The sequence below is a fragment of the Pogona vitticeps genome, chromosome 5 (genome assembly GCF_051106095.1).
Source record: "Pogona vitticeps strain Pit_001003342236 chromosome 5, PviZW2.1, whole genome shotgun sequence".
Classification (NCBI taxonomy): domain Eukaryota; kingdom Metazoa; phylum Chordata; class Lepidosauria; order Squamata; family Agamidae; genus Pogona; species Pogona vitticeps.
In genome coordinates, this window is record NC_135787.1 from 95,199,314 (window position 1) to 95,215,734 (window position 16,421).

Consider the following 16,421-nt stretch of genomic DNA (forward strand, 5'->3'; position numbering starts at 1 on the left):
TTAAGGAAAGGATACTCTCAAAAAATAAAAGTTTCTCTAACCCTGCCTTAGGTCAATACTTCTTGGTGTGTTTTAATATGTGAAAATAGAGGAATGTGTGTGTGATTTTTCTTGTTTGTCTCCAGTATTGCAGACTGTACTGTAGACATGGATACCACAAGATTTACGTCATTGCTAGGAGGAGAACTGGATGTCATCAGTATAACAAAAAGGAAATAAACTAAAAACAGAAATAGTGTTGCACCTCAAATAACAATAGATTTATTTCAGTGTGAGATTTTGTGAATTACAATCCACTTCCTCAGACACATGTGCATATAACTGGTACTCAACTGCAGAGAACTTCTTCTAGACATTCCAAGTACTGGTTAAAGACCTTGAGGAACAAACCAAGAGCTCAGCACCACCGAGGTGAAGAGAGTATTTCCCAGCAATGCACTGGAATAATACAACTCCAGCAGAGTGCCTCTGATCCCCATCTCAAGACAGAATCCAAAAGGCTAGCATGGTTAAAATTACTGCAAGCAACTGAGAACTCCAGCAGAGAGAGGAACGTGCTCTTATGCAGGGCTTCAAATGAACAAAAGCAGATTGAGTTCCCAAACCAGGTCAGAAATAGACCTAAAAGATCACTAACACTAGCCTGAAATACCTTATAAAAACAATAACCTACCATTCCAAGGACAGCTGCTGCTTTACAAGTAGCTGGTACCAAATACTGAATAAGTATTTCATCTTCTGAGGGATGCACCTTCCGCAGTTCTGTTAACGTAGTGTACATCATTTCAAATTGATTCCTTTCTGTAAATAAGTCAGATACAGCTAAAAGCTGCAAGTAGAAAATACAACACGTTACATAGTTGTTTGTGGTCAGCAGTCAGTTTAAGACAGCATAGTACATTTGAATGTGCTTTAACAGAAAGAAACTTGAAAATGGAGATGCTCAAATACTTGTTGTTATTTAAAGAAAAACTGTATATTTTTTAAAAATCATGAACAGAACATTGGGCTTACTATAAGTGCTAGAGTAAAGAGAAGAGCAACTGCTCCCATTTGGTTCTAAGAGGCAAGGCTAATCAGGCAAACTTCCTATCACTTCCACAGAAAAAGAAGTCACCTGTAGCTCTGGTTCTTCGAGTGGTCATCTGTGAATTCACACTAATGGGTTAATCTGAGCCTTAGCAGAGCAGGCTCGGAACCTTCTATAGCTTTAAGGCCCTCCCCCTAGGCTATATCACCACCCCAGCACCAGGTGCCTCAGTTCCATAGAACTGTCCGCCGCTGCACAGCACGCCAAATAGAGGACGTAATATAGAGCGGGGAGGCAGGGCAGAGAGTGTGAATTCACAGATGATCACTCAAAGAACCAGAGTTACAAGTAACTTCTTTTTCTCTTTCGTGGTCTCTGTGAATGCACACTAATGGGTGGCTAGCAAGCTGACTTACGAGGAGGTGGGTGTCACGACAGGACAGAGGCCAGGACTGCTCTCCCGACGGCAGCTTCCGCTTTAGCCCGGACATCCAGATGGTAATGGGCTGCAAAGGTGAAGGGTGTGGACCACGTTGCTGTTTTGCAAACGTCCGACAATTCCACTCCCCAGAGGAAGGCTGTGGAAGATGCAACTGCTCTGGTAGAGTGGGCCTGAATGGTGCCTGGTAGAGGGATATAAGCAAATTCATTGGCCAATTTTATTGTAGATACCACCCACCTGGAAAAAGTTTGTGGGGAAACTGGTGACCCTTTAGTCTGTCCATCAAAAGCAATAAGGAATCTTCTGGAAGAACGAAAGGATTCAGTTCTAGAGAGGTAATACGCAAGTGCTCTTTTAACATCCAGTGAGTATAGGGATCTTTCCAAGTTCAAGGACGAGTTAGGAAAGAAAGTGTGAAGGACTATAGGCTGATTCAGATGGAATGACATGGCAACCTTTGGGAGAAAAGAGACATCAGGAAAAAGGATAACCTGGATGGAACTGCAAGAAAGGAGGGTCCAACTGCAGAGCCGTCAACTCACTAGCAAGCCTGGCTGAAGTAATAGAAACAAGAAAAGCTGTTTTCATAGTGAGCAGTTTCAGAGACGTGGATGCCAAAGTTTCAAATGGCAGCAACATTAGCTTCTTCAGAACTAAACGAAGTGACCACTGAGGTGTGGGTAGCTTGTAGGCAGGTCGCGTGTTCTTTTAGAAACTGCTTCAGTGTTGGGTTCTGAAATAGTTTGGCTGCATCCAAAGATGGGGGTTGGTGAGCAACCACTGCCGAAATGTAAACCCTGAGAGTTGAGCGAGACAGACCATGGCGAAAGAGGAGGAGAATGAAGCGGAGCAGGGCATCCAGCGAGGTAGGAGAAGCAGGTAAGTTATTTTTGGAAGTAAAGTCTAGAAATGCTCTCCACTTGTGGGAGCATGTGGTAACAGTGGATGGCCTACGAGCGTGCTGCAGAACCTCAGCTATAGAGGGGCCAACCTCCAGGCCGTCAGATGCAATGAGATCTGGATGGAAGATTGTGCTGTTGTGTAAGGATAGTAGATGAGGCAGCTTTGGAAGGCGAAGATGATCGATGGACATCTGACAGAGCGGGGAGAACCACACTTGGCGAGGCCACCACAGGGCTACAAGAATTACACTGGACTGTTGTTGGCAAGCCTTGACTATCACCTTTTGGATTAGAGGGACGGGAGGAAACATGTATAGGAGATCCTCCGTCCAGGGTGTCATGAACACATCGCCTAGTGAGTTCGGTCCAATTCCCGCTCTGGAGCAATACTGTTTGCATTTCTTGCTTATGGCGGAGGCAAACACATTGATGGACAGCATGCCCCACCGACTGCAGAGAGAGTGGAAGATGGCATTGTCCAACTCTCACTTGTGGGTGGAGTCCCGTGGATGATTCAGGCCTATATGGATAAGGCATGGGATAACGAAGGGTGGAACCAAAATGGCGGCTGGGAGAAATGTCGAGTATCATCCCAGAAAGAAGGTCCATGCTGTTCCATTCAAGGCCAGTTGGGTATGAGGTTGGACTCAAGGTGACGGGTCTTTTGCTTCTTTTTCCCTGGGCCGTCAGCTGTTGAGCCAAAAAGGGACCCAGGAGTAGCCGGTAGTTTGGGCTCAACAATTATCAAAGGTACCGGTGTTGGAGATCGACTACAGTGAGGCGAGAAAGCCTCATCCCAGTGTGAGGGCGGACTGTCCTCCGGTCTCAATGGAGTTGCTGTGGGTCCATGTCGAGCTGAAGCAATCAACACCGAAGGAGACAAAGGAAGAGCAGGGTGAGCCTGTTTGGATGCCTTTTTCTTCTTCTTTGACATCAAGCTCAACGGGGACTTCAATGTCGAGATGGTCGATTTTGAGCCCAAAGAAACGGGCTTTGAGACCCTGTGGACATCGGCGTTTGGAGGAGTTGCAATCGGTGAAGTCTCCGATGAGGGAGGGAGAGACGGCTCCATTTTGCAGGCTGGTTCAAGAGACTGTTTCCACAAATGGGAGCAAAGTCTCTGCTGCCTCTGCTTCAAAGCTGGTTTCATAAATGCTTTGCAGTGCATACAAGAGGCAGGTTGGTGCTCCTCACCCAAACAGAAGAGACACAAAGAGTGGCCGTCAGAAAGGGGAACCTTGACGTTACAAGTGGCGCAGCACTTGAAAGGCCCCAAAGAGGTCATAAAGTACAACTTGGACTTTGCTTACAAGTCCAAGTTGTAATTGAAAGGACATTCAGGAAAGCCAAAGTCAATAGAGGAGGGAGATCCAAGCCGAGGAATAGGAAAATTTTAAACGGACAAAACACACAAGCTCCGGTTACTGATGCTGCTGAAGTGGCAGCAGGAAACGGAACCAAGGCACATGGTGCTGGGGGTGGTGATATAGCCTAGGGGGAGGTCCCAGCACCATGTCTTTAAAGCTATAGAAGGTTCCCAGCCTGCTCTGCTAAGGCACAGATTAACCCATTAGCGTCCATTAACAGAGACCACGAAGGAGAAATGCTCTTTCTTTGTTGTAACAGGCTGCTTATGGTAAATCCAGTCAAATAAAAATGCTCCATGCCATTGTGTGTTAACCCGAGAATAACAGAAAACAAATTACACTAAGTAACAGTAGAGTGACAGATGCAACATCTGTTCTTCTCAATCCATACTTAAATGCCGTTCCCTGAGGAAGGCCAAAAAGACAGCTGAGAAGGAATCATGCCTTTTCAATAGTGGCCCCTGTCATGGATTGATTTATGTGGATTAAATTTTGTACTGAAGATGGGATATGTAGTAGTGAACAATGTAAAATGGATTCCATATTGGTTCTCTGTATAAATGATTTCTGCATGCTGACAGTGTATTTCTAGAGGGATGTGGGAATGTTTTCTTGTAGGCCTGAGGAGGACATTCCTAGATAAGAAGACTGGTCATTTGTTATGGCGGAATTGCGAACGTGCTGAGGAAAACAACACCTGTTTCTCATGAGAAGAGAAGAGAGACGATAAGGAAGGACTGTTTACCTGACTTCATGCTGTGATTGGATGACAGCGTGAGAGACGGAGAAGAAGGGGGGTTCCAGCTAAGCTTGAAAAAGGAACTCTTACTATGGACAAGAGACCTTTCCTGATTTTTTCTTTATTGGACCTTTTGGGACTAGGTCTTGTTGCCTGCTGAGCAGTGCAGGTAACAGACTGATAGAGCTGTAGGGGGACTAGGTAGAAAGGGGGGCTTTTAATAGATTTTCTAGGATTTCTAGTGTTTTCGTATTTAAAGAGAATTGTTGCTTCTTTTATATTTTATATCAAGCCTTGAAAATGATAACATGCTTGCTTATGCATTAAACTGACTTTATTTTGTGAATTTTTATATCTTTTTAAATAAAATAATTATAAAAATCAATTGGTCTCTTGAACAGTATAGCTGTCTTATTATTACCCTTAGGGGGAAATTTGGGCCACATTTAGCTACTGAGTCCTACCCAGATTGAGCAAAGTGAGTCTACTGACTACATAGCTCATGTGTATTTCTTTTTTGGAATTTTCTAAGGTTGCTGAAGTATCTTTTTTAGGGCAGACGTGTAAGCAGAAGTTGTGGGGTGGCCCTTGGCTGAAGTTACCAGGACTCGACTCAGCCTAATAAGGGAGCACAGGCTTCTAATTACTCTCTGTCTGAACGGTCAAGCATCTCTTAGGAGAGCTGATCGCTTACAGCCCCCAGCCTCTGGAACAAGTTATCAACAGAGACATGCCACTCTCCTTTCCCTCCTTATGTTCTTTTTTTGAATTTTATTTAAATTCAACTAAGACATCAACATAGAAAATCAAAAACAGAGAAAAGAAGAAAAATCCTTCTACTAATCTAAACCTGCCCCCCTTTTGAGTCAGAGACTCTAGCCTCGTTAACCCTCTGCTCTCCCCGGTTGGGTTTCCAGTGTGCATTGAATACATATACATGTACTGTATAGTCAAATTTGCCCTACATTCCTGTCTTCCTCTGGGCCCAAGAGTATATTAATTCCCAGCTTTGTTTTACATAGTCTTTTGATTGTTCCCGTAGTGCTTCTGATAGTGTGTCCAGTTCTGCTATGTCCCATAGCTTCTTTAACTTCTATCGTTGGAGTTTCTTCGCTTTTCCATTTTTGGGTCCAGAATACAGTGGGGTCTCGACTTACGAACTTAATCCGTATTGGAAGGCAGTTCTCAGGTCGAAAAGTTCTTAAGTCGAATCTGCATTTCCCATAGGAATGCATTGAAAACCATTTAATCCGTATCTGCTCTTTTCGTCCATAGAAACTAATGGGAAGCTGCTATTCCGCCTTCTGCCACTAGAGGGGGGATATATTTTTCTTTTTTCCTTTTAACCTAAGATGACTTAGCTTTTAAAAAAAGGAAAAAAAGAGTTCGTAACTCGAATCTAAGTTCGTAAGTCGAGTCCATATATTCCTATGAGAGCGGTTCGTAAGTCGAAACGTTCGTATGTCGAGCCGTTCGTAAGTCGAGACCCCACTGTAGTCTGGCTGCTGTGAGTATATATATTAGACAATGTTTCATTTTTTTATCATTAATCCCTGGCATGACATTCAATAATGCCATTTCAGGTTTTATATCCAATTTCTGCTGGGTAATTTCTTTCACTATTTCCCACACCTGTGTCCAATAATTTTTGACTTTTTCGTATGTCCACCACATATGATAGTAAGTTCCTGCATTTTTTTTACACTTCCAACACATATTGCTGCTACCCTCTGACATTTTTGCTAGTCTTACAGGTGTATAGTGCCATCTATAAAACATTTTGAGGATATTTTCTCTAATATTTGCTGGTTTGATCATCTTATAACTTTCTTTCCACATCTTAGCCCAATCATCAAGACCTATGTTGTATCCAAATTTTTTTGCCCATTTTACCATCTTCTCTTTCACTCTCTCATCCTCTAAATCATATTCTAATAAGTATGTATACATTTTTAAAATTATTTTTTCATCAGTATATATCCACAGTCTATCCACCTGTACTTTGCCCTCGGAGAAACCCACAGTCCTATCTTTTTTGTATCTTGATTCTAGTTTCACCATTGACCACCAATCAGCAGCTACACCCAATTTTTCTAACTCTTGTTTGTCCTTCATCTTCTCTTCTTTAGTTAACAGATTCTGATATGTGGTTAGTACTCCTTTCTGGTTCAGCACTTTTAATGTGAACGCTTCTATAGGCGCCACCCACAATGGGATTTTCTTATAGTTTTGTGCTTAAATTTTTTGCCATACTATCCCTAGGACCTTTCTGAGGATATGTTCTCCAAAATATGAGTCTTCCTTATGTCTCCCATACCATACATATGCATGCCATCCCATTTTTAGATCATGTCCTTCCAGTTTCATAAGTCTTTGATTTTCCAAAGTTATCCATTTAATCCAGTTCATAGCGCAGGCCTTGTAATATAGTAACCAGTTCGGTAGACCTGCTCCCCCCCTTTCTTTCAGATCTTGTAGCAATTTAAGTTTTATTCTTGGCTTCTTAGGCTTCTAGAGAAAATTTTATGTTAAGCTGTCCAAGTCCTTAAAATACTTCAATAGTATTGGAAGATTTTGAAATAGAAATAAAAGTTTGGGTAAGATCATCATTTTTATTGTTGATATTCTTCCCATAAATGAGAGTTGTAATTTGCGCCATTCCTCATGACTACAAACTAATATTCTCTCTTTTATAAAAGAAGAATTGTAGCCAATGCGACAGTCCGAAACATCCTTATTTTGATTTACTTGTTGACACTTCTGTAGTCTAAGATCAGGTAAAGACTTCTTTTTTTGGCAATAGAAAATATTGGCACTTCTTCAAAAATATGCAACTGGTAGAACATTCTGGCAGAATATTCAATGGCACAGATGAAAAAGCTATCTTACCCTCTGGTAAGGAGAAGCAAATTCCATGACGTAGCCATGGGCCTTGATGATTAATACCCATGAGTCAATGGTGGTAAATGTTGAGAAATGCGGTGAAAAGATCTATAAAGCCCTGTTGTTACTATTGTTTTTTCAACTTACATACTGCCCCATAGTACTGAAGCATACCCTGGGCAGTGTACAACGTTATTATGTAAACAATGTTTTGCCCCCATCCCCAGTGAGCTGGGTACTCATTTTACCAGATTCAGAAGGATGGAAAGCTGAGTCTATTTTGAGAGGGCTACCTGAATTTGTGGGGACTGAAATTAGGTTATGAACAGAGGCTTGCCTGCAGTACTTCAGTTTAACCACTCTGCCACAGAGCTCTTTATGTATTGTATGTATTATATTATCTATTGATATGAGAAATCTACTTTGCAAAAGCAGTAAGCTTCATATCTGTTCAAGTCAATCTTCTCATAGAAAAAGCCCTAATCATCAACAGGTAGGTACTCATTTTGGGTTTGGTGTCACTGGTCACCCTTGCTGATCTCAGCTATATGTGGCACTGCAAGGCGGGCATGTCCTTCAATAAGCAAATGGTCACATGCTGGGCTGAATTGACTTGCTGTGCTACTAGGATATATGCCTCATGAACAAGAGGGTAATAACTTTATGGTCTTTGGGAAAAGCTATTAGAGATTTCCATTTCTTCCAGAGAAATTGTTGTTAAGCAGTCAGGGCAGCTTGGTGACTATTATCGATATCCAAAGCAGTAGAAGATTAATAATTTTGGCTTATTAGGTTCAGATTCATTTATTCGAATTTAATTTTACCCCATCCATCTAGTGGCCAGGCCACTACTCTGGGCAGCTTACAATAAAATGAAAGCATGAACAACATAAACTAAACATAAACCAGTTTTCTATCTTTTTTGTTCACATGCATGGAATGAAACTTTCTCTTCCCTTCCATCTGAGTTTGCTCCACAATAATAAGTGTCAAATGGCCAAACAAAAACATGCATTTTCTGCCTGAACTGTGTACACACTTCCTATCCTAAGGGAAGTTAGAGACATGGTTGATAATTTAAATCATGAATGCTTAACTGAGACAGGAATAACAGTCATGGCGTCTGTATTGGTATTGAAGGGGTTGCTTCTACTCCATTAAAAACTGGGTCTGGAATTGTTGGTGGAGGTTTCTTAATTTCTGGATGAAGAGATGTAGCACTCTATTCGTCTGGTCAGTTTCAGAGCTAATATTCCTATCTCTATACAAATAAACTGCCTTTGTACAGATCAATGGTGTGACCACATTTGTAATATAGGCAAAAGGAAGCATTTCCTTATATAGTATAACTATGGAGTTTGCTTCCACAGGATGTAGTGATGGACACCAACTTCAAAGGCTTTACAAGAGTACTACAGAAAATTTATGAACTCAGGTCTGTGACTGCACAATAAGGAATGAATGAATGAAAATTCATGAGAATAAAGTTATCAATGGCTACTAGTCATAATGGCTGCATACTATCAAGCCCCAACTAAAGCTTCCAAACTGTCTTCAGAGGCAGACCCACACAGAGTGCCTTGCAGTAATCCAAATGAGAGAGAACCAGGGCTTGTGTCACTTGCTGAGTCAGGCCTCTCAAGGAATGAGTGCATCTGGCAGAACAGTTTTAACTGTGTGCATGGACTCCTGGCCTGTACAGGCAAGCATTATATTGTGTTTAACCAAATGAATATTTCTAATAAATGTCCCTTTCCAGGATTCCAATTAACCTTGCAATTTCTGCATGTGCCGAATTACAAATACAATTCTTTGCCAGCAACAGGAGTCCAAGCTATATGGAAAGAAATTGGCACCTTCTCTTCTGAAGATGCAGTATCAGAATTGGCATCTGGAGAGAATCAGGGTACTTTTCTAGTGGGCTGGTCAAAACAATGTAATGTGTTAACAGTGCAGCAATCTGCTTTTGAGAAATTATTTTAGTGATTGCCTCACTGACTCCAAATGAGAAGTAGCACACCAATTTTCTTTTGAAAAATAATGTTCCCAACTCTAAGGCAGGTTGAGAACTGGGCAGTTATCTCCCGCAACAGAAGAAACAAGAAGTCTGCTTGTTTAGCCATGCCTGTAGAATACAATGGGAGTCATGGGTCTTCTTCCTCCGTGGAACACTTAAGTCTGCATTCACAGATCATGGGAAAACAAAGTTCAAGCATCTGCATTGCCTGGCATGGTTAAAAAGTGATGAAACCCCTGTTCGGTCATTATGAAAAGCCATATCTACTTGTTTTGTATGTGTATGCAAAACAAACTGAGGCTCTGACTCATGTGGAAAGCCTACACAGACAGAAAACCTCTCTTTCTTCAGTTAGTTCTGCATACAGGCACTCCTCACTTAATGACTGAGTTCTGTTCTTATGACTACGATAAGCAAGGTGTAATAATAGTGTATAAGGGAGTAATAAATCTAATAAAGAGGCTAGATATCAAGAGCTCTACCCGAAACGTTCCTACCACTAAGGCGGAAAAAATAGAACTGGAGGCTGAGGGGGGAATGGAGCATGTGTGCAAGGGGCAATCTAAACTTTGTATCTTTTCAGATAAGCTCTAGAAGATTCCGAAGTTCCAGCGCAGGCGTTGATTTAACCCATATGTGTGCATTCACAGAGGTCATGCTGAAGAATGCTTTTCACTTTGTATTTTTTCATTATAAAATTCTGATTTTCTTTAATGTATTTTTAAGATAGCTTTTGAAGCTACCGTATTTTTCGCCCCATAAGACGCACTTTCCCCCCACAAAACGGGGGTGGAAAGTCTGTGCGTCTTATGGAGCGAAGAAAACAGATTATATTTTCCTGTTTTCTTCTCCTAAAAAATTGGTGCGTCTTATGGAAAGGTGCGTCTTATGGAGCGAAAAATACTTTTAAATGAAATATTATAAAGATGTATACTTTGCCTTATTAGGCTATAAGTCCTGATTGTTCATTTTTTACTCTTGAAAGAGTAAAGAGTACAGACGAGATACCCAGATGAGTTTGGAGATGCTTATTGTCACTGATTACTTGGTTTCATTCTGGTATTAACTCTTTACTAGGATAATGTGAGCTATGATAAATCACAGAATCTGCTCTCTTTGCCCAGGAGGCCTATTAATCTTTGTGGGACTCTTGGGGGGGTTGTCAGTAATCCAAATCAGGATCTGACAGTGAGAAGTGGTACAAGCAGTAACTTGTCAACTACTGTACTAGCAATTCACTGCTGCAGTTTACACCATGGTGCATGTACTGGCATAAGCCAACAGGAGTCAGGCCAACAGTTTTCATAAAATTTATTTTCCATTTTATCATCCACTAGTGTGAAAAAATAAGTTTCTGATAAAAGCATGATATGCTTCTAAATTTTAGCTGTTTCCATTATTCCAAACATTAGAAAAAAACTGTTTATTACTTCCTGAAATTGAAAATATAGACACTTACAGATCGGACAACTTCACTGATCAGAATAACTGGTGTCTTCTTGCTTGGGTTTGCTGGTAAAATCCACTGACTGTATAACTCTAGTAGGAACTGAGAACATGAATGTATATCCACACCAGCACGGTGTTTCCTATAAACACATTAAAAAAATAACATCAAATAACTAGAGACTGCAGAGAGACAGAGTAGATCTTGGGGCGGGAAATTACTCTGTCAGTTTTTCCTCACCACATTACAATTTAATTAAAGGCAATTTAAGTGGATTTTCATTATTCAGGTAGCCAAAAATGTTCACAAAACCTGGAATTGATGGGAGAGGATGGTGGTGAGGAAGGAGCAGGCATATCACTCTCATCATCTTCATCTTCATCCCATTCTTCTTCACGCAATGGAGTAATGCTATTTCCTAGCCATACAGAGTGGATGGAAACCTTAAACATTAAAAAAGGGTGGAAAATTTAAAAGTAATCAACAATTTATTTCTTAAATGCCTATATATTTCAACAGTGGCCACAAAGCTGTTGCTTAGTGTACTAAATCACACTAGCCCCCATACGTCCATTAAACCAACAGAGATTTAGTGAGTCAACTTCCATGTAATGTGCATTACTTTAAATAGGACTACTTTAACTGTGATTAAAATAAGTAACAATTAGAAAGGAACACTGGTGCTCACTGTGATATGTTCATTTTATATAGCAGAAGGAGGACATCCTCAAGAGATGGGTTGTTCCTCCTACTTGCTTCCACAGGCAGAACTGATCAGCCAATCAGGCTGCAGTAGGACTCCCTTAAGATCAGATTTCATCTCCAGCCACCAAAAACAGGGAATAATATAAACAATATAGTTCAGAAAAAAACAGATATGGTCGAAGCCTCTCCGAGGACCTGGTCATAGCAACTCAAGTGAGTGGGAGAATATCCTCCTTCTGCTACATAAAATGAACATCTCACAGTGAGTATGGAGGTACTGACAGATTTTACTTTCCTGGGCTCCATGATCACTACAGAAGGTGAGAGCAGCCACAAAATTAAAAGACACCTGCTTCTTGGGAGGAAAGTGATGACAAACCTCAATAGCATCTTAAAAAGCAGACATCACTTTGCCAACAAAAGTCCGCATAGTCAAAGCTATCGTTTTCTCTGTAGTGATGTATGGAAGTGAGAGCTGGACCATAAAGAAGGCTGACCGCCGAAGAATTGATGCTTTTGAATTGTGGTGCTGGAGGAGACTCTTGAGAGTCCCCTGGACTGCAAGGAGAACAAACCTATCCATTCTGAAGCAAATCAACCCTGAGTCCCCACTGGAAGGACAGATCCTGAAGCTGAGGCTCCAGTACTTTGGCCATCTCATGAGAAGAGAAGACTCCCTGGAAAAGACGCTGATGTTGGGAAAGTGTGAAGGCAGGAGGAGAAGGGGACAACAGAGGATGAGATGGTTGGACAGTGTCATTGAAGCAACCAACATGAATTTAACCCAACTCCGGGCGGCAGTGGAAGACAGGAGGGCCTGGCGTGCTCTGGTCCATGGGGTCACAAAGAGTCGGACATGACTAAACGACCAAACAACAACAAAGACCCCTCCTTGGAATGAGGGGAAGGGGTCAACTGACCGGGAGCAGCCGTTGCAGGGGGCTGAGACTTGACCGATCCTTCGCGCAACTGAGTCGGCATTGGTGCAGAAGCTACTGGGTGCATAGCCACCTCCCAGAGGTCCGAGCGCAGTCTCTGGAGCCTGTGTTTCAGTGCGGGTTTAGTAAAGCTTTTACAGGCTGCACAGTTCTGCGCCTGGTGTTGTTCGCCCAGACAAAAGAGGCCGTCAGATGATGGAACCTTGCCGTTACAGCTCACACACCTCTTAAAAAGAGCTGAAGAGGCCATAAATGGTGGGAAAGGAGGGAAAACAGTTGAAGAGTCCCGGGGAAGGGGAGGGGGGAAATCCAAACACGGAGAAGAAATAAAATGAAATAACTCACGGGGGATTGCAAATTACAAACGGAAAAAATAAATCAGGCGTAATTGAAAAAGTTAGTAGGCAATAAAGGCTGAGAAAATAGTCAATGAATCGCTCTATCTTTCCGAGGAACCTTTCAGCATGGCGGGAAAAAGGAACTAAGGGAGTGCTGGGTGGGAGGAGCATATACCTCATGGGGGATCATGCCACAAAATTGTTACTTTTAGCTCTAGAATATTCCGAGAACATCAGCGCAGGTGCAGACATAACCCATTTGTGTGCATTCACAGAGGCCACGAAGAAGAATTCTGATCTGTCACTAGCCCAGGTTGTTCATTGTTTTCTAGTAAAGGCAGAAGATATTTTAGTTTATAACCCTGGTGAGAGGATTCTTATTAATTGAAAGTCTTATGTAGGGGTGGTTGATACTTGTTCTAACATAACCCTGTGTCAACATGAGGTAATTCCTAAAGAACAAATTCTCCCAAACCAGACTGTTACCATAAAGAGAATAAGTTCTACTCCAGTGATTCTACCCACGGCTAAAGTGAAAATAAACTATAGAGATTGGATTGGAAATTGGGACGTGGCAATTTCTGATCAAATTCCTGCACCTTGTTTAACTGGGCTAGATCTCACTAAGTATGTGCAGAGTGCTTGTGAAGTAACAGGTTCCCTGAGAGAGCAGTTAACAATCCCTGAGGGAAAAATGGAATCCCAAACCTCTGAATCTATCCAGGGATATCCAAAGTTAGAAAAGAACCATGAGGTAACCAAAATGAATGATGAGGTTATTTTGAAAATCCCTAATGATCTTTCCTGTATTGAGGAACAGATGGAAGATAGTACTTTGAATGATTTTGCTACAAAGGTTAGAGATTATCCCATTCCACTGACCCCTGAACACCCAGAGAGGGTTTACATCTGATAGAGCATGTTAAGAGTGCTTTTGTACTTGCACGCTCACAAGGGGGCCAGGAATCACCCACTGCTAGAAATGGATACAGTTGCAGAGGGAAGCCTGGAGGGAGAAAGTCTCTTAGAAACTGATCTCATGCTTTTGAAAACCCCAAATAAAACTAGTTTGGCTCAGGAGGAAATTAGTTTGGTAGGCTGCTTTGAACCAGCCACCAATACACCCACTTTATTATCTCCTGAATGCCCTGAAAGGTCTTGCCTGGATAAGGAGCTTTCATATAGAAAAAAAGTCCTTAGAAGTGGCAGAGCCAAGCTTGGGAAGTACTCCTGAAAAAGGGAAAGGCTTGTATGAGGCTGAGGAAAGTGTATTCTGTCCTGAGGACCAAGTAGTAGAACTGATAACTATAGAGGGGAGAAAATTGCTTTTGGCAGGGGCAGAACAAGTAGTCCTTAAATCCTTGCAAGGCAACCCCCTATCTAGCATATAACTGAAAAAAGAAACAGAATCAGCGAACATACTCAGTGCATCTAAAACAAGCCAATTGTTGATTGCACTTAAGAGAAACTTGTATGAGAATATTAAGGTGACCCATGATCATGGTCCCCCACATGAGGAAAATGTTTCAATGAAAATACCTGTTGTAAGCTACACCCGTCTCCAGGGAGATCAGATGAGCCGGGAATAGAGAGATTCGAGAGTTAGGGCTAAGATGAGCCCTAAAACTCAGCCAGGCCACTGCACTAAACCTCTTTCCTCAAGTCCATCCCCTTTCTTAAGAAAAGACAGAAACACAACCAAACCATGAGTTAGTACTCAGATGAAATATGGGCTCGGTGGTAGCAAAATACTTGGCCAATTAATCAGGCTATTCTGTTCAAGAGACCAAACATAAGATCTTAAACATTACTGTTTTTATTAAGAAATATAGCTCTAAATAGAATTCAGTTTATTGCAAAGTAAGGCACTTAGTAACATTTCCAACCAAGACATCTAGATCACCCCACAAACTCCAGCTAAGAAAAATAAAACAAGAAATGCATACTAAGCTAGATTAAAGTATAGGCTTAGCCATCCTTCTCTTAAGGAAAAGGCATTCTTACATATCCAGGGATTCCATAGTCCATAGTCCATCAGGAAAGGTAGAATCCAATTGTAATCCATGTTAGGAAAAAGGCTTCATTTTAGGAGTTATAATCCATTTTGGGAAAAAGGCTCTTCTCTGTCTTTCTCAGTCAAACGCCATCTTACAACTCTCTTCTCCTTCTCCTTCCCCCACAGAATGACCAATTAGGAACAAGCAACTAGCGTCTTGCCCCGCCTCAAGTTCTCATGAGAACTTTTAGGTGTTATGATGTTTGTGGCAGATTTATTATGACTACGAGCAGTCCAGCTCTCCAGCCATCCTAGCAACTAGATAAGGCTAAGAGCTAGGCAGTTTGGAAAACAGCCTGTGAGATTCCTGTCACAGACACAGACATTAATTCAAAATGGATGCTATTAAGACAATCCTATGACTACATAAACCATTCTAACAAACACACAAATAACTTCAAAAACACATATCATTACACCTGTGAGTGAATGTTTGAGTGAGGAGGAAGGCGTAAGCCCTGACGTCTTGAAGAGGGACACATCCAGAGATGTTTGGGAGGAGGAGAGGGAACCGCCTACCCTTCCCCAAGCTGAGAAGGTGAAGCCCCGAACCAGAAAGAAAGCAGGCTTCACTAAAAAACAGCTGGCAGAGGATGCCCAGTGGACATCAGAGGGCCCGATGACTCCCAGTCGACAGAAGAGAACACGGAAGCAGTAGTCAGTGATCATTGGAGGGACTCCTGAGTGCCAGCAGTCGTGTGTCCAGCTGAAGGAGGCAGTAACAACCGGACCAGTCCATGACACACCTTACTACAACAGGAAAGGTGAAAGACTTGGACTTTGCAAACCATGGAGTAAAAGAGACTCAGACCGTGCCTCGAAAGCCAAATGACTAATGGGGGGGGGGAATAAACCAAGCTGATAATGGTATAAGAAATGTTCTGTTTGTGTATAGTGTGGAAAAACTGAATATTGATGAACTGAAATGTGGAGAATGATTCAAGGACTTTTAAAATAAATTGGATCGGACTATTGATTTACTGGTTAATTATCTATGTAAAAGTTTCCTGATTGTGATATATTTTTATAAGGTCGAAAATGTGAAATGTAGCAAGTGTAAATGATAAGGGATAAAGTATATTATTGAATTGTATTGGGATGTTTAGACTAAAAGAGATTGTGATTGTTATAATATTGTTATTGCTTGCAAAATGATGCCAGAGGGTAAGTAAAGTTTCATGTGTGATGATTTGTGTTTTTATGTGTATTAGAATGGGATATGTAGTCCTAAGATTGTCCCAATAGCATCCATTTTGATTTAAAGTCTGCTCTGTAGTAGGAAAGTTTTTCATGCTGTTTCAGAGAAGCTTCGCTCTCTGGTTATCTCGTTGCTAGGCTGAGTAGAGAGCAGAGACTTTCGTAGTCAAAATAATTCTGCCACAAAGTATGATAACAACTGAAGCTTCATGAGAAAGTTAGGTGGGACAACAAGACCCAGGAGGGGGTGTTCCTTATGAAGCATTCTGGGAAGAAGAAGGAAGTTAGTAAGGGAGTTGGAAAAAAAAAGATGGAGTTGGTCTGAGAAAGGGCAGACACGTGTTTTTCTCATAATGGACT

At 41.6% G+C, this 16,421-nt stretch overlaps 1 protein-coding gene across 3 annotated transcripts in view; it reads right to left on the reverse strand.

Moving 5' to 3' along the window:
- The window catches only part of HTT (huntingtin), a 318,202-nt gene that overhangs the window by 19,967 nt on the left and 281,814 nt on the right, over positions 1 to 16,421 (reverse strand). For all 3 annotated transcript variants that reach the window (XM_073000994.2, XM_073000995.2, XM_073000993.2), the window contains 3 exons: positions 11,140 to 11,270; positions 10,840 to 10,969; positions 674 to 829 (listed from right to left, as the gene is read on the reverse strand). In XM_073000994.2, coding sequence (XP_072857095.2) covers positions 674 to 829; positions 10,840 to 10,969; positions 11,140 to 11,270 — 417 coding nt within the window. The remainder of the gene's footprint in view (positions 1 to 673; positions 830 to 10,839; positions 10,970 to 11,139; positions 11,271 to 16,421) is intronic.